Source organism: Palaemon carinicauda, chromosome 16 (assembly GCF_036898095.1).
Source record: "Palaemon carinicauda isolate YSFRI2023 chromosome 16, ASM3689809v2, whole genome shotgun sequence".
Taxonomy (NCBI): Eukaryota; Metazoa; Arthropoda; class Malacostraca; order Decapoda; family Palaemonidae; genus Palaemon; species Palaemon carinicauda.
In genome coordinates, this window is record NC_090740.1 from 6273671 (window position 1) to 6295881 (window position 22211).

A 22211-nucleotide genomic window follows, 5' to 3' on the forward strand; every position below is an offset into this window, starting at 1 on the left:
TGAACACCACAGCGCCATCTGTGGTCAGGTACTCTAGTACTTCTTGTCAACACCACCTCAATTTTTTCCTCGGTCCACTGGTTCTCTATGGGGAGGAAGGGTGGGTCAATTAAATCATGATTATCGGGTAAGTATATTCAAAAATTTATTTTACTAATGAAAATAACATTTTTCAATATTAATCTTACCCGATAATCATGTAGCTGATTCACACCCAGGGTGGTGGGTGGAGACCAGCATACATGTTAACACAGAAGCTAAGTATCCCGTATTTTATTTTATTAGTTATTCAAAAATAACATAAAATAAATAAGTACCTGGTAAGGAAGACGACTTGAACCATTACTCTGCCTTTATTAAGTACGTCTTTCTTACTGAGCGTAGCGGTCCTCTTAGGATGCTGAACGACTCTTAGGTGCTGAAGTATAAAGGGCTGCAACCCATACTAAAGGACCTCATCACAACCTTTAACCTCGGCGCTTCTCAAGAAATAATTGACCACCCGCCAAATCAACAAGGATGTGGAAGGCTTCTTAGCTGACCGTACAATCCATAAAAAGTATTCAAGAGAAAGGTTAAAAAGGTTATGGGATTATGGGAATGTAGTGGCTGAGCCCCCGCCTACTACTGCATTCGTTGCTACGAATGGTCCCAGGGTGTAGCAGTTCTCGTAAAGAGACTGGACATCTTTGAGATAGAATGATGCGAACACTGACTTGCTTCTCCAATAGGTTGCATCCATAACACTCTGCAGAGAACGGTTCTGTTTGAGGGCCAATGAAGTAGCCACAGCTCTCACTTCATGTGTCCTTACCTTCAGCAAAGCAAGGTCTTCTTCCTTCAGATGAGAATGTGCTTCCCTAATCAGGAGCCTGAATAGGTAAGAAACTGAGTTCTTAGACCTTGGAAGAGAAGGCTTCTTGATAGCCCACCATAAGGCTTCTGATTGTCCTCGTAAAGGTTATGACCTTTTTAGATAGTACCTAAGAGCTCTAACTGGGCAAAGTACTCTCTCCAGTTCGTCCCCCACCAAGTTGGACAGGCTTGGGATCTCGAACGACTTAGGCCAAGGACGTGAAGGAAGCTCGTTTTAGCAAAAAACCGAGCTGCAAGGAACATGTAGCCGTTTCAGATGTGAAAACTATGTTCCTGCTGAAGGCGTGGATCTCACTTACTCTTTTAGCTGTTGTCAAGCACACGAGGAAAAGAGTTTTTAATGTGAGGTCCTTAAAAGAGGCTGATTGGAGAGGTTCAAATCTTGATGACATAAGGAACCTTAGTACCACGTCTAGATTCCAGCCTGGAGTGGACAACCGACGTTCCTTTGAGGTCTTAAAAGACCTAAGGAGGTCCTGTAGATCTTTGTTGGTGGAAAGATCCAAGCCTCTGTGGCGGAAAACCGCTGCCAACATACTTCTGTAACCCTTAATCGTAGGAGCTGAAAGGGAACTTACGTTCCTTAGATGTAACAGGAAGTCAGCAATCTGGGTTACAGTGGTACTGGATGAGGAAACTGCATTGGCCTTGTACCAGCTTCGGAAGACTTCCCCTTTAGACTGATAGACTCTGAGAGTGGATGTCCTCCTTGCTCTGGCAATCGCTCTGGCTGCCTCCTTCGAAAAGCCCCTAGCTCTTGAGAGTCTTTCGAAAGTCTGAAGGCAGTCAGACGAAGAGCGTGGAGGTTTGGATGTACCTTCTTTACGTGAGGTAGACGTAGAAGGTCCACTCCTAGAGGAAGAGTCCTGGGAATGTCGACCAGCCATTGCAGTACCTCTATGAACCATTCTCTCGCGGGCCAGAGCGGAGCCAACCAACGTCAGCCGTGTCCCTTTGCGAGAGGCGAACTTCTGAAGTACCCTGTTGACAATCTTGAATGGCGGGAATGCATACAGGTCGAGATGGGACCAATCCAGCAGAAAAGCATCCACGTGAACTGCTGCTGAGTCTGGAATCGGAGAACAATACAACGGGAGCCTCTAGGTTATCGAGGTAGCGAACAGATCTATGGTTGGCTGACCCCACAGGGCCCAAAGTCTGCTGCAAACATTCTTGTGAAGGGTCCACTCTGTGGGGATGACCTGACCCTTCCGGCTAAGGCGATCTGCCATGACATTCATATCGCCCTGAATGAACCTCGTTACCAGCGTGAGCTTTCGATCTTTTAACCAGATGAGGAGGTCCCTTGCGATCTAGAACAACTTCCACGAATGAGTCCCTCCCTGCTTGGAGATGTAAGCCAAGGCTGTGGTGTTGTCAGAGTCCACCTCCACCACCTTGTTAAGCTGGAGGGACTTGAAGTTTATCAAGGTCAGATGAACCGCCAACAGCTCCTTGCAATAGATGTGAAGTGTCCTTAGCTCCTGATTCCATGTTCCCGAGCATTCCTGTCCGTCCAAAGTCGCACCCCAGCCCGTGTCTGATGCGTCAGAGAAGAGACGGCGGTCGGGTTTCTGAACAGCCAAAGGTAGACTTCCTTGAGAAGAAAGCTGTTCTTTCACCACGTGAGAGTAGACCTCCTCTCATCGGAAACAGGAACTGAGATCGTCTCTAGCGTCATGTCCTTTATCCAATGAGCCGCTAGATGATACTGAAGGGGGGGAGGTGGGGTCTCCCTAACTCGATGAACAGTGCCAGCGATGAAAGTGTCCCTGTTAGACTCATCCACTACCTGACTGAGCATCGGTTCCTTCTCAGCATGCTCTGGATGCAATCTAGGGCTTAGTATATCTTTGGGGCCGACGGAAAAGCCCGAAAAGCTCGACTCTGAAGATCCATACCCAGGTAGACAATGGTCTGGGATGGGACGAGCTGGGACTCCTCAAAATTGACCAGGAGGCCCAGTTCCTTGGTCAGATCCATAGTCCATCTGAGAATCTCCAGACAGCGACGACTTGTGGGAGCTCTTAAAAGCTAGTCGTCTGACGGAGCCGGACACAAGATCATGGTACTGCTGCACAGTCTGTGAACTGTCAACCATGGGGAAGCGAGGAAGTACAGTGACAACCCGAAGCTGTCTAGACTGTCTGGGTCGTACAGACAACTCCTTATCGGGTTGCTGAGGTTGCCGCACTGCGTCACAACAAGACACTTCTGCTGGTTGTTGAACGTCTTCCCAGTGACACACTGACTCCGTAAACAAAAAATCCTCTAACAAGGACTAAGCTTGGACTGCATGTCTTGCAACACAGCTCAAGGTCTATGGGAGCAGGTGTGGTAACAGACGGGGTTAGCGACTGAAGTGGAACCATTACCCTCCCTGGAAGCATGCTATGCTTAAATAAAAGTCCATAGGAGGCTAAGCAGCTAAAGGCTCCTCTCCAAATGACAGAGTCCTCAAGGGAAAAACAGAAGGAGGGAGAATAGCACTTTCTCATCTACAGGAACCATATCCGAGAAAAGCTAAGTTCTCTCAGTGAGGGTTTCACTGGTGCAAAAGCAGCAGACTAGAAGGCAACGTATGAAACTGCTTGACAGTCTAGTGAGTTGGCAACAACCAAAGATGTGTGACTGAGAAGCATGCGGTAAGGTATGCAGAGCATGCTGTATGTAGAGCATGCTGTAAGATAAGCAGAGCATGTTGCATGGCGTGCGGCTTATGCTGCATGGGATGAGGCTCATGCTGCATGGGATGAGGCTCATGCTGCATGGTATGAGACTCATGCTGCATGGGATGAGGCTCAAGCTGCAAGGGATGAGGCTTATGCCGCATGCGTTGAGGAGGATGCCGCATAATATGAGGCTCCTGCCTCATGGGTTGAGGCGGTTGCCGCATAGCATGAGGCTTTTGCCTCATGGTTTGAGGAGGATGCCGCATAGCATGAGGCTCCTCATAAGCATGAGGCTGCCTCATGGGTAGAGGAGGATTTTTTTAAAAAAATCTGAACCTGACACTAATCTAGCTGTCCGAGGATTTACCTGGTGAGACATCAGTCTCTTTACCAGCGAGTTTTACCAGATTTCCCCGGGCCACCACGTGACACAATTGGTAGTAATTCATTCAAATTACCCCTAATGAGTCAATATGGATAAATATCAACACAACATCGTGTTCAAAATAGAAATAAATTTCTACCTCATACTTGGGATCGAACGCTAGCCCCTTCTAATGAAAGGCCAGGTCGAAACCAACCATGCCACGAGAGCCCATTCAAGAGTTGAGGTTCTTGCCTCAAGAGTGGAGGTGGCTGCCGCAAGAGTTGAGGTTGCTGCCTCAAGGATGGTGGAGGTTGCCGCAACGCGAGAGGTTGCTGCATAGCGCTGGTATCTGGCAACTCCCAATGCGGCAGCTCACGCGTGGAGGTAGGTTGAGGAACCTCAACTTCATACGTCTGGCAGGGTGAACTGCGCAGAGGTGGAGTTGAGGTTGCTGCCTCGAGGATGGTGGAGGTTGTCGCACCGCAAGAGGTAGCTGCCTCGAGGATGGAGGAGGTAGTCGCAATGCATTAGGCTCCTACCTCAAGGGTAGAGGAGGTTGCTGCAAAGCATAAGGCTCCTGCCTCAAGTGTTGAGGCGGTTGCCGCGTGGCAAGAGGCTCCTGCCTCAAGGAAAGTGGAGGTTGCTGCACAGAGCTGGTATCTGGCAACTCCCAATGCGGCAGCTCACGCATGGAGGTAGCTTGAGGAACCTCAACAACATACGTCTGGCAGGCTGGACTGCGTAGAGGTGGAGGAGCGCTCGCAGGAGGAGGTGTGTTAACCTTCTCTGCCTGAAACTCCTGCATCAACACCGCAAGCTGAGACTGCATTGTCAGCAGCATAGACCACTAGAGTTTAAGAAAGACAACAACAAACGGAGCTACTGTCCGTTGAAACTGAGGGTCTAAAACAGCTGGTGCGGCAACAGACGGAGTTACTGTCTGTTGCGATACCACCTTGCCTCTCTGGGAGGTGTGCAGTTGTCGTACTGCAGCAAGTCCGAACTGACCCAGTGCTAATGGCACCACCTAGGAGTTGGACTTGCGCGGAAGGGACCGACTTGCACTTAAAAGCTGCAAGATTTGGTCCATGGTTTCTGCGAGAAACCTCTTCCGCAGACGAGGAATAAATGGGCTCTCTCGTCTTTGTGTGGGTGGGGTGATCACGTCGGCTACGTGAGTTGGTTACACCCGAAACCACGGAGGGAAACGTCTGTTCGTCGATCAAGGCCTGCTGAACCCATAAGTCCTTCGACATTACTTCTCCCCTGGGCTTGGGAGCTTGTAAGAGGTCCCAGACTAGGCGAACAACTGGCACGAACAGACGAACCCTCGAACGCAACACTGTAAAACTTTGCGCTTATCACTTTATCACTTTTGATTTTCTGTTTGCACTTATTTCACTGAACTCGAAACTTTAAGTGGTTTGTACCTGAAACACGCAATTCTATCCTTCATTAAAAGTTAGTAATTGCGAAAATAGTATTACAATGTAACAGAAAAACATAATGAAAGATAAATAATTCAGTGGCTGGAAAAGAGATTAAACACTAGATCAAATAAACTACGTTTAAAATCTCTCACCGCATAAAGTCTGAGAACAAGAATAAAACTCTAGAAACGTTTACCTTCTTCCCCTAAAGAGACTAGGGAGAAGAACAAAAACGATAACAACGTTACCCGCTTGAACGAAACGTTTACCCTCCTCTCTCTCCCTCCGTCTCTATCTCTCTCTCTCTTGACTTAGCACCTGAGAGAAGAGCCCAATTATATATATCATTAAAACATATTATTGTTAAAGGAAAAAAACGGAAAGGTTTCCCAAATAAAAAGTTCCTTTATTAGAATAGAACCATTTAAGCTAAGAAAGAATGAACAAAACGCTAGAATCGGTTTACTCTTACTGCAACGTGACACCGTGATAGACTCTCTCTCTATCGTAACGATAGAGCGCAAGTTGAACGTTCTGAACGTCAACAACTGCAGAGACAAAACAAAACGTTAGTTCAACTTTGAAAACAGTACAAGACTATCAAAGAAATTCTTTCAAAAACAGTAAAATAGCATAATATGTTAACAGGTAACAACGAAATGACGGGCTCAAAGTTAATTAACTTCGTTACCAAGAAAAGACCGCCTACTATTAGGAAAGGTCGAATATAAACAAATATAAAAATTAATTTAAATAAGTTTATAATAAAAGGAAGTTAATCAAAGAGGCCTATAAAAGGCGGAGAGATATAAAATAATTCTATAACTTTGTTAAGCAAAATTAAGAGAGTCTATACTCTCTTCGACACCAACACTTCCGTCTAAGGGAAGGGTCGGCCATTTAAAAGTGAAAGAGAGTTCATACTCTCTTCGTACCAAAATTAAATCAACAATTAAATCAAATTAATTCCAAAAACTTGCTAAGCTAATGAAATAGCTTCCTGAATAGCGAAGGCTAAACTCTAGAGCAAATACATCACCAAATCATGAGCAATAACTCCAGAATCAACAGCGTATCCATGTAGGTCTAGCCGGAGGCACGACAGAGGAAAAATTGAGGTGGTGTTGACAAGAAGTACTAGAGTACCTGACCACAGATGGCGCTGTGGTGTTCACCCCCACCTGTATAGCGATCGCTGGCGTATCCCGACCGTAGATTTCTGTCGGCAACAGAGTTGACAGCTACATGATTATCGGGTAAGATTAATATTGAAAAACATATTTTCACATATTTTTGATAATTTTACGAGAAACTTCAGGCATTTTCCAAAAGAATGAGACCAACCTGACCTTTCTAGGACAAAAACTAAGCTTGTTAAAGCAATTAAAAAAATTATATAGCCAAATGTGCTCGAAATTTAACCTTATGGTGGGGGTAAAAGGGTTAAACGTAAATAGTATAAGTTTACTTATTGAAAGTACATATCTACTAACCTGATAATGTTTGAATATCAAGGTGGGGTTGAAATACAGCTGGAATGGTGACACAAGATCTAATTGCTGAAATCAGAAAAATTTATGTTATTTCATTTCTCAATAATCATATGTTGCACATAACCAATATGAAATTTAACATAAAAAAAAGTAAATCACATTGACTTAAAGAGCAGCAAGACATAAAAAAGTACAATGTAAGAAAATTGATTCTTTGACATAGCCTAAACCCCTCTTTTCATGTTAGCCAGAAGGCACACCAGTTCAATTTCCAGAACATCCATTAAAAAATAAAAGAGAATACATCCTTACTATCTGTACATCTGAGCTTCAAAATCTCAACAATAGCAGATAATGGTACACTATATGATTTAGTGTGTCATCTGACTTGCATAAAGAAATGTGGGGTTGGGAAATAGACATACTTATCGAGTGATGGGTTTGTACACTAAAAATATAACAAATTTGTAAGTAATTTGTATTTTTCCTAGTATACAAACCTGGAGCTATTTATAGGATATACTTTCGGCGCAGCTGAAAGACGAGCCATGATAATTTTAGTAAGGGATAACTACCCCATCCGCTAGTTAGCGGGTGGGGGGTGGGGTAGACTGGCTACCCCGCTCACTCACACCTCTCGGCTGAGTAACCACTTTGCTTTATGGCAGGACTTCTCGGGGGACAGGGTGGCGGGCCAATTTGTATAAATAGCTCCAGGTTTGTATACAAGGAAAAATACAAATTACTTACAAATTTGTTATTTGTTCCGGTGTAGATACAAACCCTTCGCTATTTATAGGGTGACTTACTCATAGGAGGGAGGAAGTCTTCACCAACTGGCCTTGGTCATGATCCGGGGTCTTCTCTATTTCGATCTATGATCGATAGTAGAAGTGACCCTACCCTCGCTAAAATCAAGTGCCGATAGGAGGTAATGCACTGATAACGGACCGCAGAAGCTTGTGTGTGAATGGAACGAACAGTGTGGCTTGTCTTTAGCATAGGAACTTGAGTACAAAACCTATTGTTCTTAAAGACTTACCCAATACCCTCCCTCGAAAAGGTATTGAGGACGTAACAAAGTATTCTTCTATACTTAGGAGGCACAAGGGAAATGGGTCTTACCTGCAGCGAGGTGAGGTCAGCTATGCTGAGGCTTGCGGAGCTGTTTTCCCCAGAGGGGAGAAGGTGAAAGGAAGAAAGGAGCCAGGCATTCTTACTCATTCATCCTAGACTAATCCAGGTAGCCTCAACCCTCTGCTACTTGTCCATCAAGGAGCCTGAGGTGTTTAGACCATTTGTTGTACGACCACCACAGGACCAATGGAAAAGGTCTCCATGTTCTTGTGGGTTACGTCTTTGCAGGTAGTGGGCAGTGAAGGTCAATTGACGCTTCCACATGCCCACTTAAAGTATCTGCACCACAGAGTAGTTTCTTGAACGCCAGGGACGTAGCAACGCCACTGACGTTACGAGCTCTGGGTCTTAGGATGGAGGAGAGTCTAGATTGAGAGTAACCAATTGCCTTCCGATCAAGAGGAGAAGGAAATCCTTGAGGTCCTCCTCTTGACCTTCCCCGTGCTGGTCAACAGTGCCGACACATGGGGGCGAGCTGGTATCGATCTTTTAAGGTAACCCCACAGATTCCTCACTGGGTAAAACCCCAGTTGATGGGTTTTCGGTTAAAGAACGAAGACACTTTATTCGAAATGGGCTGCCCCTAGGGTACAGCACACTCGGATTTTGAGTCATGGCAATCCGCTCAGGGACGCCGCTGAGGATTACTTCTCCCCGTCTCCTAGGGTAGGAGACATCAGAAGATGGATCATACAACACACTAACTCTATTGGTCAAAAGCCCAAGTGAGTAGAAAGGCCGTCTTCCGTGTAAGAAAGCGATCTGCTGCTGGGCATAAGGTCCGTAGAGAGGGGCCTTCAGAGACCGAAGGACCCGAACCGGGTTCCCAGGAGCAGGTTGAGATCCAAGGGGGACAAGTTATCTCACACTTGTATAAGTAAAGGCCTCGATGGGAGAGAATCCCCTTCCACGACATCAGTCACAAAGGACCGAACACTTCGCCTTTGATGCATGATAGAAAGCATCAGGTTCAGAGGGAAGACGAGAAGACAGGCCTCTTTGCAGAAGCTCTCGTCTGCCACCCATCATCTGCGGATTGTCCAGCGGTGGGGGGGAAGTGCATAGCAATAAACACAGTTTGAGATGATGTCGAGACGTGAAACTAATTGCACATTCTTGCAACGAAGGGGAACAGCCTGTCCTCCCTCCAACTGCCACTAAACCAGTGTGGTTGGCTGAATAAGACCAATACCAAACGGAAAACCAGTTAATCAGTACAGTTTATCTTATAATAGCGAATCTCCATAGAGATCGTTTTCCGGACAAGAGACTGTATGGTAATCAGAGAACGCATCCAACCAAACCCAAGAGGGGATTGAGACGTATCTTCAATCTATTGTTGGGTGGGTAAAAAGCATAAGTCTACTACGGAGTAGTAACCACGAACTGTGAGCATGACAAGCATACATGCGTAGTTCAATATAAAAGTCGTGTCCGGAACTCAGTTGGAGAACGTTGAAAACGTTCGTAATGGAGGTTTCTCCTTCTTAGGACAAAAAATGTTCGTACTTCTCCATCTCCGATCGGAAACCTAGCATTAATATTAAATATTCCCTACTAGGGAACAGATATGCTTATGAGAAGTTTCCAGCCAAAGCCTTTGTAGGAGACTAAGACTTCCGATCGGGGGAAAGGAAAAAATGCCTATAAGGAGGCAGAACGTAAATGCCGTTTGTCTGGTTACAGGAAAGTAGCCAAGTAATGTACTGAATAACCTGGTTTCAGTAAGGGATATAAATATACAACTTAATAGAACGGAGTTCTAATTGCAAGATATACATAGCCCTTATTGGCAGAAAGATCGCTTGCACGCATATATGTACTTGTCCATTTGCGCTAGCGCATGCGTATTCTCTGCTTCCAGGAAACGTTTGCAACGAATACGGTTGCGGGAATAATGTATGTGCGACGAATCGCAACATTATTGCCGAAATAATTTTGATCGTCGACTAACTGTAATATTTTCTTGAATGAGAGCGAACATGTTCTCAAACAAAATATAAAGTTTTAGAGGCGATCATTTCCCCTTTGGTTTACCCCTCCTCTTTATGTGAGGGACTAGCCAGTGTACATTACACAGAAACGGATGTCTGTTTACCTGTGGGCGGGGTTTGAAACGTTCATAAATGTAATGAAAAGATGCCCACACTGTTGCTATCGTTCTTTAACGTCAGCCAACAATGTTCCTTCGAGACTAATTGTTCGAAACAATAACCCTGTAAGGATAGAATAAAAAGTCTCGGAAGCCTATCATGTAAAAGGCAAGTCGTTATACCTACGGTACAATGACGGGGGAGGCTGCCTCCATTAAACGGTAGGACCAAGTTTAAGACAATAACCTCGCGGTTTTGTCTTGGCTAGAGCGCATGCTCCGGGACGGCCTATGGCCTTCATGAAGTTTTAACAACACCCATTGAAGTTCTGTAAAAACTTCTCAGGAACGAGTCTCCCGGAAAGGGTGAAGTCTCGTATGTGGGGGTTTGCTTCAAGAAGGCCAGACATAATTGCCATCGACCGCTTACCCGAAGGGGTTGCCATCGAACGCTTTCTCGCTAGTTAGAAAACTACCGTCTAAATCAGGCAAGGCCCGCCAGGGGAAATGAACTGGAATGTAAAGAATTTTTTTATTCCTCGCTCATTTCCGTCTGTTAACCAAATCACTCAAAGTGGGAAGGTGGAGGAAAGATGACGGTGGTTCGTTCGAAAACGAAAGGATCGGTGCTGGCGAAACCAGACTAGCTGATATACTGTAGTTGCCTTTGTAGGGTAGAGAGGAAAAATGACTGAAGTCAAGCTTCTTACCACAAAGTGCTGATAATTCGTGGAAATGATCCAAATCGTTTAGCTCTTAGAAGGAAAAGACTGTGATCACCCACCTACTCAAGAGTCTAGCCGATTTTCTTTAAGAGTCCAGGTCTGAATTAAAGTTGAACACTTGCATCAGGGATCAAGTGGTTTCCTTACCACAGAAATTGGGGAGCTTCCCCAATGAAGGAAGAGATAAACGGCAAATCTGGGTACCATTCAACATGTGACTGCTACGGAGCAATCAGGATCCTTCCTAATCTCGATGTCTTCCACCAACTGCTGAGCAATCTGAGAGAAAGAGGGGCAAAACCCTACTGCATGGCGAACAGGACAAGTGATATTGAGAAACTAAGCCTTTCCGCCATACAATGATCTATGGACAGACTAAAACCCTTTATTAGGAATCTGTCGCTCGTGTGATTGCTCGAACTGTGCTCTTGCTTGAAAGAACCTTGTGCAGATGCATCACATCTACTCAATAATACACCTGCTTAAGAAGTTTATGAATGGGCCACCTCTGTAAATTTGGGAGCAGAGGGAACCATTAACGGCCATTATTACTACCGAGTGCTTTAACAAACCTATTGAAAAACTTGTAAAGTAGAAGCAGGTGAGAGCCTTCTGTCAAACATAATCTCTAAACGGGAGGAAATTCAGGTGAGGGGCTCATCCCTTCTATACACCTGTGAACGTAGATTCTCAGAGGAGAGGAGTACTTACGATGAAGTTCGTCATGCAACTATCAGAGTAGATCGCAGGGAGGCAGCCATGTGGGACTAGCCTTCTCATCGACAGGGGAAGTCTCCGATGGAAGTGTAGGAACAGTTATGTTTACTCTGTTGCTATGATTGTTTGCGGGGAGTCAACCGTAGTTGTCATCTTATGGTAGTCATAGATATTCCACCCTCTGTCTAGGAGTCCTAAGGAATTTCATTTGATACATCTTAATCTATAGATTCAGACAAGAGGCAGAATCTGTCTCAATGCTGAAGTGATTCTCTTACAGGAGGATAGACCCATAGGTAGATGAGTAATGATTGAAAGTGCTCAAAAAAGACTAGTACCGTATTGTGAACACTTGAATGAGTACTTGTCACTACTTGCGGAGTGGTGGATAGTCCGAAGCACAAGGCTTGAATTGGTAGCTACTGTTCCCAAAGATGACGCAAAGAAAACCTCATGCAGTACAAAGGGAATAGATCTGAAGGTACATGTTCTTCAAGTCTACAGGGATGGAGTGGTCATCATTCTCATTAAGAACTGTATGCAGCTAGCCATAGCCGATCTGAATTGCGTCTGGAGGACCAAGCATGAACACCGATACCGGTCTCCAATTTCCCGTCGACTACTCCATTCATAACAGTAGACTGTAGGAGTCCATAAACCTCATCAGCCTACATGTTGCCTCCGTTCCTGACAGATCACGAGAAAAATCGGCAAGCAGGTCTGGGATGTTGTTACTCGCCATGCTGACCAGCATTTACCTGCTCATAGGAGCTGCAACAAGTCACTGAATTTGTGATCCTTTTCTCCTTCTATCCCTTTACCCGGAAGGCAGGGAGCACTGTCTGAGCTTTTCCAGGGGAGGAAGAGCCTGAAGTAGCCGACTAGACCAGTAGGTCGCCGGATTCTTTCTTATAGCTTGCTGAAGGTGCGATTGGGGATTTCAGAATACAGTAGTTATCCTTGAAGGGCCTGGGCCCTCAGCACTAACTGATCTGTGGAATAGGAAACTGTTGGCCCCTTTTTCCACCATTACCACCCTCATGTCGTTTGTGGGAACCGGGTTGCAACTCTTGTACAAATGTCGGTCAATTCAGTGGCTGCCAATTCTTTCGTAGCCAGACCATAAATTCTAGACAAGTCCATCATCATTCAAGTCTTACCGGGGACAAGCTATCGTAAAGATCTAGGTAAGGAGTTGGCCTAACTCAATCATTGATAAAGCTCACTATACTCAAGATAATACTTCTTGAAGTTTGGAATTTTCTGAGTTGGCTTTGAAAAATCCTTCTTTGCCCGTTTCTTCTTTTCTTAGCAAACTCTTCCCAATGCAGAGGCAACCAAGAACGGCAATCATTACAGGGAGACAACTGCGAATTCATTCCCCCTGTACAGTGAATATAAACTGTGGGATAAATGTCGGGCTGTGACATAAACCTGGAACATCGCTTCTCTCCCTTGCCAGGACACCCTCATTTTGCGAATTTCATTGGTAAACACGAGCACATACTGAAAAGAAAAAGATAGAACCGGAAATTTATAAGCAGCAAGAGTACTTGCGTATAACTTGTAGCCAAAGTCAAAAGTGACTAGCCTAGATGACGGACAGGTGAGGGGCCTCCACACTCCACCCCTCATTGTCACAACTACCTTGTTAACGATTAAATGACCATTCCATCTAAAGCTGAAGTCATACTCCTATTTAAAGGATAAAAGGTTTGCATTTATGTAGGAACTAACACAAGACTAATCCCCAATGTGAATACAGATCTCAACAAATTTTCAAATCATTGAAATAGAATATTAGGTACATTGCTACTTACCACAAGTATGGTTGTAAGAACGCACGCTGTAGTGTATGCCCGTGTCACAGGTGGCATTTGCATGTACTCTTGCTGGAATGTCAAGTGTGCCATTTTGTTGTCTCTAAAATAAAAAATAAAAAATTAACTAATTAACATGACATAAAAACAACACATGAACTAATACAATGTACATACTTGAAATATTTTAATTAATTTGAATATACACTACCATAGAAAGCACTGCTTTACAAAACTGGATAGGGACAAACGTATAGAAATGGACAATTTAAAAAAAGAATTTCAGAGAAAACCAGTTTACAACTTTTATATGCTCTTTTTTGAATGAAGCAAACCCAATGATCCATCTGCCAATAATTTATGTATGCTCATGAGAAAATTGCTGCCCATGGTATGATGAACAAAAGAAAATAGCATTTACTGTATTTATACTGTAGACATGGATGAGCAACCAGTTCTCCTAGGACAGACCTTGTGAGGCATTGTAAAAGATGTTCCAGATCAAAAACTTGGCTCAAGGTGAGCAATAGCCTTCAACTGTTGACACTGGAAGGCTGTTGACACTGAGAAGTGTTTCTCTCAGCGAAGAAAGACGAAGAAGTCTGCAATTAACTGGCGAGTGGCTTTGATTGCAAAATGACAAATTCGGAGATAATTCGTATTTTTCCTAACTATACAAACCTTAGCTATTTAAAGGGGGTATTACTTTCGGCGTAGCTGAAAGGACGAGCCATTAAAATTTTTCTGAGGGTTTACTACCCCACCGCAAGTTAGCGGGGGGTAGGAAGGGTAGTTAGCTACCTTCCCCCCTCACACACCAGTGTGGTAAGCTCACTTTGCTTAGAGGTAGGACTTCATGGGGGACAGTGCTGGCGGGCAAGTTTGATTAAATAGCTAAGGTTTGTATAGTTAGGAAAAATACAAATTATCTCCGAATTTGTCATTTGTTCCGTAACTGGAATACAAACCACGCTATTAAAAATGGGCGACTTAACTCTTAGGAAGGGTGGAATAAGTCCCAGCCATACTGGCTTTTGGCTTTGCCCGGGGACTCATTATCTGAGTGTGTCAGCACTCAACAATAAAGAGTCCCTGCACCTCGCTCGCACCTTGCTATGCAAGGGCTGCGGCCTACATAAGCTGTGTGTGAAGGATTATGTGACTCGTCCAAGGAAGTTGACCTGAAGTTCTTTAGATGGAAAACTTTAGGCTAACACTTTCCCAATACTGTACCACCTCGTCAGGGTATGGGGACGTGACAGTATTAACTTAATACTAGGAACACAAGGAAGCATGGTTTACCAGCAGTGGTTTGAGGTCAGCTGTGCAGAGAACCCAGGATGCTGCTTTCCTCAAGAGATGGGAGGATGAAGAAAAGAATATGGGCCAGACATAACTTTTCTTTCATGCAGACTAAAACCGGGTAACAATGCCCTCAACCCTCTGCTACTTGTCCATCAAGGGGCCTGAGGTTTAAACCAGGTGTTGTGCAGCCACCACAGAGCCGATAGAGAACGTATCGAGCATCCTGTGGGTCACGTCTTGCAGATAGTGGGCTGTGAAGGTCGTCTTGACGCTTTCACACTCCTGCTTGTAGAACCTGCGTCACTGAGAAGATCTTCTTGAAGGCCAGGGGCGTAGCTACGCCCCTGACATCATGGGCTCTAAAGCGACATGACGGAGGAGGGTCAGGATTCAGGGAAAGATGGATCGCCCTACGAATCCATGCCGAGATGGTATTCTTAGTGACCCTCTTCTTTGTTCTCCCAGTGCTGACAAACAAAGCTTGTACTTGGGGACAAATGCAGCCGTTCTTTGAGATAAAACCTCGCACTCCTTACTGGACACAGTAGGGGAAGGTCTGGGTCATCTGTTACAGAACGAAGATTCGAAATCCAGAAAGAGTCGAATCGAAGATCTGGCACTCCCGGATTCTGTGTCTTAGCCACAAACTCAGAGATAAATATGAACGTTACCTCCCCTCATCCCCTTGCATGGGCGATGTCAACGAGAGACCATGAAGTTCACTGACTCGCTTGGCCGAAGCCAATGCTAGTAAGAACACCGCCTTCCAAGTTAGGTGGCGATCTGAAGTCAGGCGAAATAGTTCGTAGGGAGGTCTCTTAAGAGGCCTGAGAACTCGAACCATATTCCATGAAGGAGGTCTCACTTCCGACAGAGGGAAGGTAAGATCATATCTTCGTCTGAGTAGGGAAAGTTCCAGCGAGGGAGAAATATCCACTCCTTTGAGCCTGAAGGCTAGACTTAAGGCTGAGCGATAGCCTTTCATTGCCGAGACTGAAAGGCGCATTCTTCCCGCAAATATACAAAGAACTCCGCTATTGCTAGAATAGTGGTATCGAGTGGAGAGATACCCCTCACGACTCCAACCACAGGAACTCGCCACTTTGCCTGGTAGACCCTTGCGGATGATCTACGCAGGTGTCCAGACATCCCGTTCGCAACTCGTTGCGACAATCCTCTCTTAGCGAGGAGATGCTGGATAGTCTCCAGGCGTGAAGTCGAAGCGAAGCTACAGCTTTGTGAAAGATGTTGGCATGTGGCTGTTTGAGTAGGTTGTGCCGTAGAGGGAGTTCTCTCGGAAGTTCCGTTAGGAATTGCGGAAGGTCCGGAAACCATTCCGCGTGATGAGCCACAAAAGGGTCATCGAGAGATTGACCGATATTCTGGTCATGTTGAGCATCCTCCTCATCAGACAGAACGAGAGAAAAGCTTACACGTCGGTGCTGTCCCACCGTTGTTGGGAGGCATCTTGCCAGAGTGCCTTGGGATCTGGGACTGGGGGGGCAATACAGCGGGAGCATGAAGGTCAGCGCTGTAGCGAACCGATCCACAGTCGGGTAACCCCACAAAGTCAGAACTTTGTTGGCTACTGGATGATCCGAGGACCACCCGGTACTCATTATCTGAGAAGCTCTGCTTCGACCGTCGACGAGTACATTCCCTTTGTCTGGGATGAAGCGTGCCGATGGAATCGAGTGGACTTCGGTCTATCTCAGTATCTCTACTGAGATAGCTGCTTGAAAAGGCACCTCCTTGCTTGTTGATGTAAACCACTACTGTGGTGAAGTAGCTCATCACACCACAGAGTGATCTGCCAGGTCCTTGTTGGAACTGTTGAAGGGCCAGCAAGATGGCCTTCATCTCTAGCAGATTTATATGAGGGCACTTTTCCGATTCTGACCACAGGCCTGAGGTCCTGTGGTACAGAACGTGGGCCCCCCCAACTTCCTCTGAGGTGTCCGAAAACAGCATCCAAACCGGAGGAAGGAACGAGAAGATCCATTTTCCTTCGTAGGTTCTCGCTTGTCACCCACCACTAGCGATTTGTCCGTTCCGCAGGATCAATAGGGATCATGGTATCCGGGGAATCGCAGCCTTGATTCCACCAGGACCTGAGTCGCCCCTGGAGAGACCTCATCCTGAGGCGACTGTAGAGAACTAGACAAGCCAAGGGTGAAAGATGACCGAGGAGACGTAACCACGATTGGGTTGGAAGCTCTTCTCGTCTGAGGAAAGGGCTTGCGACTCTTCTCAGCCTTGCTAACCTGTCGTCTGATGGAAAGGCGTTATGGAGATTGGTGTTTATAATCATGCCTAGGTGAACCAGTCATTGATTGGGCAGCAGAGCGGATTTCTCGAGACTTACCATGATCCTTAGATCCTGGCAAAGTCCCAGAAGTTTGTCTCGGTGTCAAAGAGGGAATGACTCCGAGTCTGCTAGGATCAGGCAGTCATCCAGTTAATGGAGGAGACGGAAGCTGATCCTGAGTGCCCATGATGAAATTAGGGTGAACAGTCCGGTGAAACCCTGTGGTGCTGTGGAGAGACCGAAACACGGCACCTTGAACTGGTACTTCTTATAGTCTATGCTGAATCCTAAGTACTTCCTTGAAGACGGATGGACTGGAATCTGGAAGTACACGGTCTTCAGGTCCAGAATACACAAGAAGTCTTGCGGTTTACTGCCAGACTGACTGTGTCTGCAGTCTCCATGCTGACCGAAGTATGCTTTAATCTGGACCTCTGCCCAAAGAGTTCGCCGTCTTGCTGATCCCATGACAAGGGTATTAAATAACACCGGATTTGTCCTCAGGGGAGGTAGAGGTGTAGTGAACAGGACGCGATATCCCTGACTGATTACGGAAATCATACAGGAAACGGCCCTGAGTTGCCGCAACCTGTCTGCGTAACCTTGTAGGTATCCCGCCACTGGCGGATATGCAGGGGAACTGGTAATCCTAGCGTTTGCGGCCTCGGCTGCTCCTTCTAGGATTCTTCCCTCCCCCGAGGGACTAAATGCCTTTCTTGTCCTTGACCGGAGAGGGCTTAGACCCCACTGTCTTAGCTGCCGTTGTTTTGGTGGGACGTGGTTGCTGAGGTGCTGGAGGTTGATAGGGCTTGAATGTCAAAGCCCCATATAGGAGGGAGCCTTGGTGACTTCCTACACCTCTCAGCCACCTGCTTCACTTCCTTAGGCTCAAACAGGTTCGTTCTCATAGCGAAAGAATGTCTGAGCCTGTAGATTTTGGTGCTAGGGGACTCCCGTTACTGTATTGGAGTCCTTTGACTCCCTCCCGGGAGGGATGCAGGACTCCAACCACGACGGAGGCCGGCTCTTCTCCACCCCTATTCAAGCAGACTTTACCGCGCGAGGTGGGGTTTCCCTTAATGGTGTGATTGAGGAACGTCTCACCTCCCGTGACTCTTCTGAGGGCGGGAAAACTTTGTCCGAAGATGAGGGAGAAAAGTCTGAGGGGGAAGAGTGCCTGCCTCGAAGACTTGCGAGGAGACAGCTACGACCTCGTAGAAGTTACCTCGTCCGAAACTCCTCTTTTTCTCATCGGGGAAGTGGATGTAGCCAAGGATTTGTGGCTCAACTCAGAGAGAACAGCTTAAAAGCCTGTGCTACCGCTCTGATTAGAGTAAAAAACCAGGCTGCCGGCTGATGGCTGCGCTGTTAGACACTCCCTCTGTAGGGGAAATCGCCTGTAAAAAGATAAGGAAGGTATGTCCCTGGGCCTTTCTGGAACCTTCCCCCCCACCGGCAAGCGCGCTGTTCTGTGCTTGGGGTGGGGGGGTAAATGTGGCGATGGCACCCTTACCGCGCGATGTCCGGCAGCCTCGCGCGGGGGAGGGTATTGGTGATTGTGCTAGGGAGTGCACTGGTGCTCGCGCGATGGGGAATACCCGGGGGTCGCGCGTGAGAGACTGTCGAAGTGCTGATGCGGGCGCGCGGGAATACCCTGGGCTCGCGCGCGGGAGACTGCTGAAAACGCTCGCGAGACTTCATAGAGTGCGCAGGAATCATATTGATGTGCAGGATCAGAATGAAGAGCCCGTGTGGACCAGAATGTTGGAGCGTGCTGCATCGCGTAGGAGTTTGTTGGCGCGCACGGAAGTCAATTGGCACGTGCGGAAGACCATCGGTGCGCGCAAGACTATTGGCGCGCGCGCGAGAGACCATCGGTACCCGCGCACGAAGAAGATCGTCAGCGCTTGCGCGCGTAGGAAGATCGTTGCCGCTCGCTCGCTTAAGATCGTCGGCACTCGCGCGCGGACGATCGTCGACGCTTACGCGGGTAGGAAGATCGTCAGTGCTTGCGCGCAAAAGAAGATCGTCGGCGCTGGCGCGTAAGAAGATCGTTGCCGCTTGCTCGTTTAAGATCGTCGGCACTCGCGCGCGTAGAAGATTGGCGAGCGTGCGTGGGAAACCATCGGTGCCCGCGCGCAGACAATCGTCGATGCTTACGCGGGTAGGAAGATCGTCAGTGCTTGCGCGCGAAAGAAGATCGTCGGCGCTGGCGAGCGTAAGAAGATCATCGGCGCTGGCACGCGTAAGAAGATCGTCGGCGCTTACGCGCATACGAAGATCGTTGGCGTAAGAAGATCATCGGCGAGCACGCCCGCACGCGCTAGGATGCAGGGTCAGCTGACATGACGATCAGGAACTGGGATGTGTCTTTAAAAAGGGGCGGTCATCCCTCGAAGAGGACCGTAGGCAGGACTGTGTAAGAGTCCAGAGACGAAGTCCTTCGTTGCAGTGCAAGGTAGAGCTGGAAGATAGGTAGGTCAGCTGGCTCAACACTGGAGGATCTGCTTGATACTCCGAGGAAGGGTCTCTATGAGAGACCTTTCCCAAGAACGGGAGAGGTGCCCTTCGTAGAAGAGACTAGGAGACACTCGCAGGCTGAAACACTGGTGAGCGCCTGTGCGCTATCTCAAGAAACTCTAACGATGTGCGCTGATGCGCAGGGGAACGTTGGCGCGCAGTCCCTGGAACAGGATGTCTCTGGATGGCAGTCTCAGGAACAGTAGGAGAGCACTTACGCGCAAACGCGCAGGAGAACGTTGGCGCGCAGGGGATACCTGGCGATTAAGGGACTTACTCACAATGTGAGAAAGCCCCTTTTGTCCCGAAGGGACCGGTGTCCGTTAGATAACGGGGTGCCAGGGCGCCCATAGCGTCAGCAGCCAGGAACGGAGACGGCAGGTCAGCAGGTCTAGGAGATGGCTGGTCTAATCAGGAACAATCCTCCGAAGAGGGGTCTCTCTCGCGAAGAAGAGAGGTGAACACTTCGTAGAAGAGACTGAAGACACTGGTGATGGTGCCCCTTAGGGCCGTTGGATCAGCAAGCTGACCTAGAAGGAGTAATCCTCCGAAGAGGATTCCTTAAGAGTGGCCTCCCTCGCGAACGAGAGGGATCACCAGACTGATCCTGCAGCTGCTCAGCCCCTTGAGCAAAGCTGCAGGTGCGACTGCTCAGCCCCAAGAGCATAACCACCTGAAGTTTTCATGCGCCCAGCCTTGCAACCGCTCAGCTCCTTGAGCATGGTTACAAGTGCAGTCGCTCAGCACCAAGAGCATAACTGGCTGAGGACCAGGAAAACCCAACCCCCCTGGAGGCGAACCTCCTTAGCATTCTAAGATGAACTGAAGAGCTGACAGTTGTCACGGGAAGACTTCTAAGAGAAGGGATAACGCCCATGACAATGTCCTAGAGAGACGGCAGCGACAGCAGACTCCCCAGGCACAAACAGGACAGTTCTGCTTCGTGGCACACTTTAGTCAAACGAAGAAAAACTGCATAGTTAACTGGGAAAATAAAGTTAAATAATTATTTAACAGAAATTCCCCTGGGAGGAACTCCGAAGAGGAACCCCGAGGGAAAAGCAAAACATAAGAATTAAAAATTAAGTATGCGCCCTCCTCCCCCAATGACATTCACGGGAGAAGGGGGAAGGCGGAGAACTGTAACAAAAAAAAGAATTATAATTATGTAATTCATCTAAGAACTACTGACCCCCGAAGGGAAGTGTTCTCCACAGAGAAGCTGAAAAGTTAAAAATACAATTAGATTCCATTAAAAATAATTGAGACAAATAAACGGAATAGCAACCCAACCCGCAACGGGAAAGGAGCTTCTGTAATAGTACGTAGTAGTGAGGGGTGAACGATCTCAAGTAGAGAGAGAGACCGTAGGCAAATTAAACTCCCACATTCCCTTCGCTGAGAATCCAAGTTCCCCGTAGGAAAGGAGGAACAGCGAAGATAATAGATGAATGAAGAAAATCCAGCGATGCGATTCCCCACGGCGACCGAGTTAACGGAAAAGCCAAAGGAAAAACCGAAGGACCAAGAGGGAGAGGCCGTACCCCACAAAGTGGAACCGAGGTGGCGTAGCACTACGCCGGTGACGTTGTCGTACACTACACACACAGCACAAAAACTGAAACTAAAACTTACTATAATTCTATACACAAATATATACATAAACATAAAAAATGTTTATACTGTATATATATTACAAGTATAAGAAAAAGTAAAAAGACAAAAAGCATTAATGGCTGTCAGAGGCAAGGGTGAAAGCAGACACGTCCGATCACCACCCGAGCCAAAGTAAAAGTGAGTTTACCACACAGGTGTGTGAGGGGGAAGGGTAGCTAACTACCCCTACCCTCCCGCTAACTAGCGGTGGGGTGGTAAACCCTTATTAAAATTTTAATGGCTCGTCCTTTCGGCGTACCACACTTTAAATAGCGTGGTTTGTATTCCAGTTACGGAACAAAGAACCCATTCTACGACACCATTAACATGGCCCACTTTTCAAGGTAGGCAGCTGCAGAGGACCTTCACAGATATACAGACATTTCCTATGCAGTGCCATGCTAAAAAGCCTTTTGTGAGGAGATACTGGATAGTTTCCACCCAAGAAATGCAAGGGTCCCAACCGAGTGATGCTACCTGTGATGTTGGGGCTGGAAGAGAAGGGTGGGGTACAGGGGTAGTTCTCTTGGGACTTCAACATGATTTGCATGGAATTTCCTTGACAAAGTTTCCACAGTCCAGGCACCAAGCAAGATTTTCCCAAACCATCCCCTTCACTGGAACAAAATGGGATAAAAAATGGCTGGCTGTTGACCAGTGACACTTCAGACACCACTGAAGGGATGGCCGATGGCTGGTGGAGTCACCTATGAGGAACAAGGTTGCTAAAGCCGAGCATGAAGGTCTTTCTTGTACAAGAACGGTTAAGCTGCCACTCTGAGCCTACTGATGCAATCATCTAAAAGAAAGACTCAACCTACTATCATATATATCAGCATACCTAGTTACAGTACATCATCCTCTCCTTAGGAATGATAATTAATTTTACCCACCTTATCACAATCCACAGATTGCTACAAATACAGTGCAGTCGATCCCAATCATGAAGCAACCGCCTCTCAAAAGAAGTCAGAATCAGCTAATCTTCGTGATACCTTAACAAATACATCCCATGGGAATGAGCCAAAGCTGAAATCATAGAGAAAACCTCAGGAAGCAGTGGGCTGTTCGAAACAGGTTCTTGAACTGCTCT

The 22211-nt window shown here is 46.9% G+C and overlaps 1 protein-coding gene across 4 annotated transcripts in view; it reads right to left on the reverse strand.

The window, feature by feature from the left end:
- Der-2 (Derlin-2) overlaps positions 1-22211 on the reverse strand; it is a 62282-nt gene that overhangs the window by 34147 nt on the left and 5924 nt on the right. For all 4 annotated transcript variants that reach the window (XM_068389583.1, XM_068389582.1, XM_068389581.1 and 1 more), the window contains exons 2-3: positions 13330-13432; positions 6839-6904 (exon numbers count right to left, since the gene is read on the reverse strand). In XM_068389583.1, the coding sequence (XP_068245684.1) occupies positions 6839-6904; positions 13330-13422 (159 nt within the window). In that variant the 5' untranslated portion in view covers positions 13423-13432. The remainder of the gene's footprint in view (positions 1-6838; positions 6905-13329; positions 13433-22211) is intronic.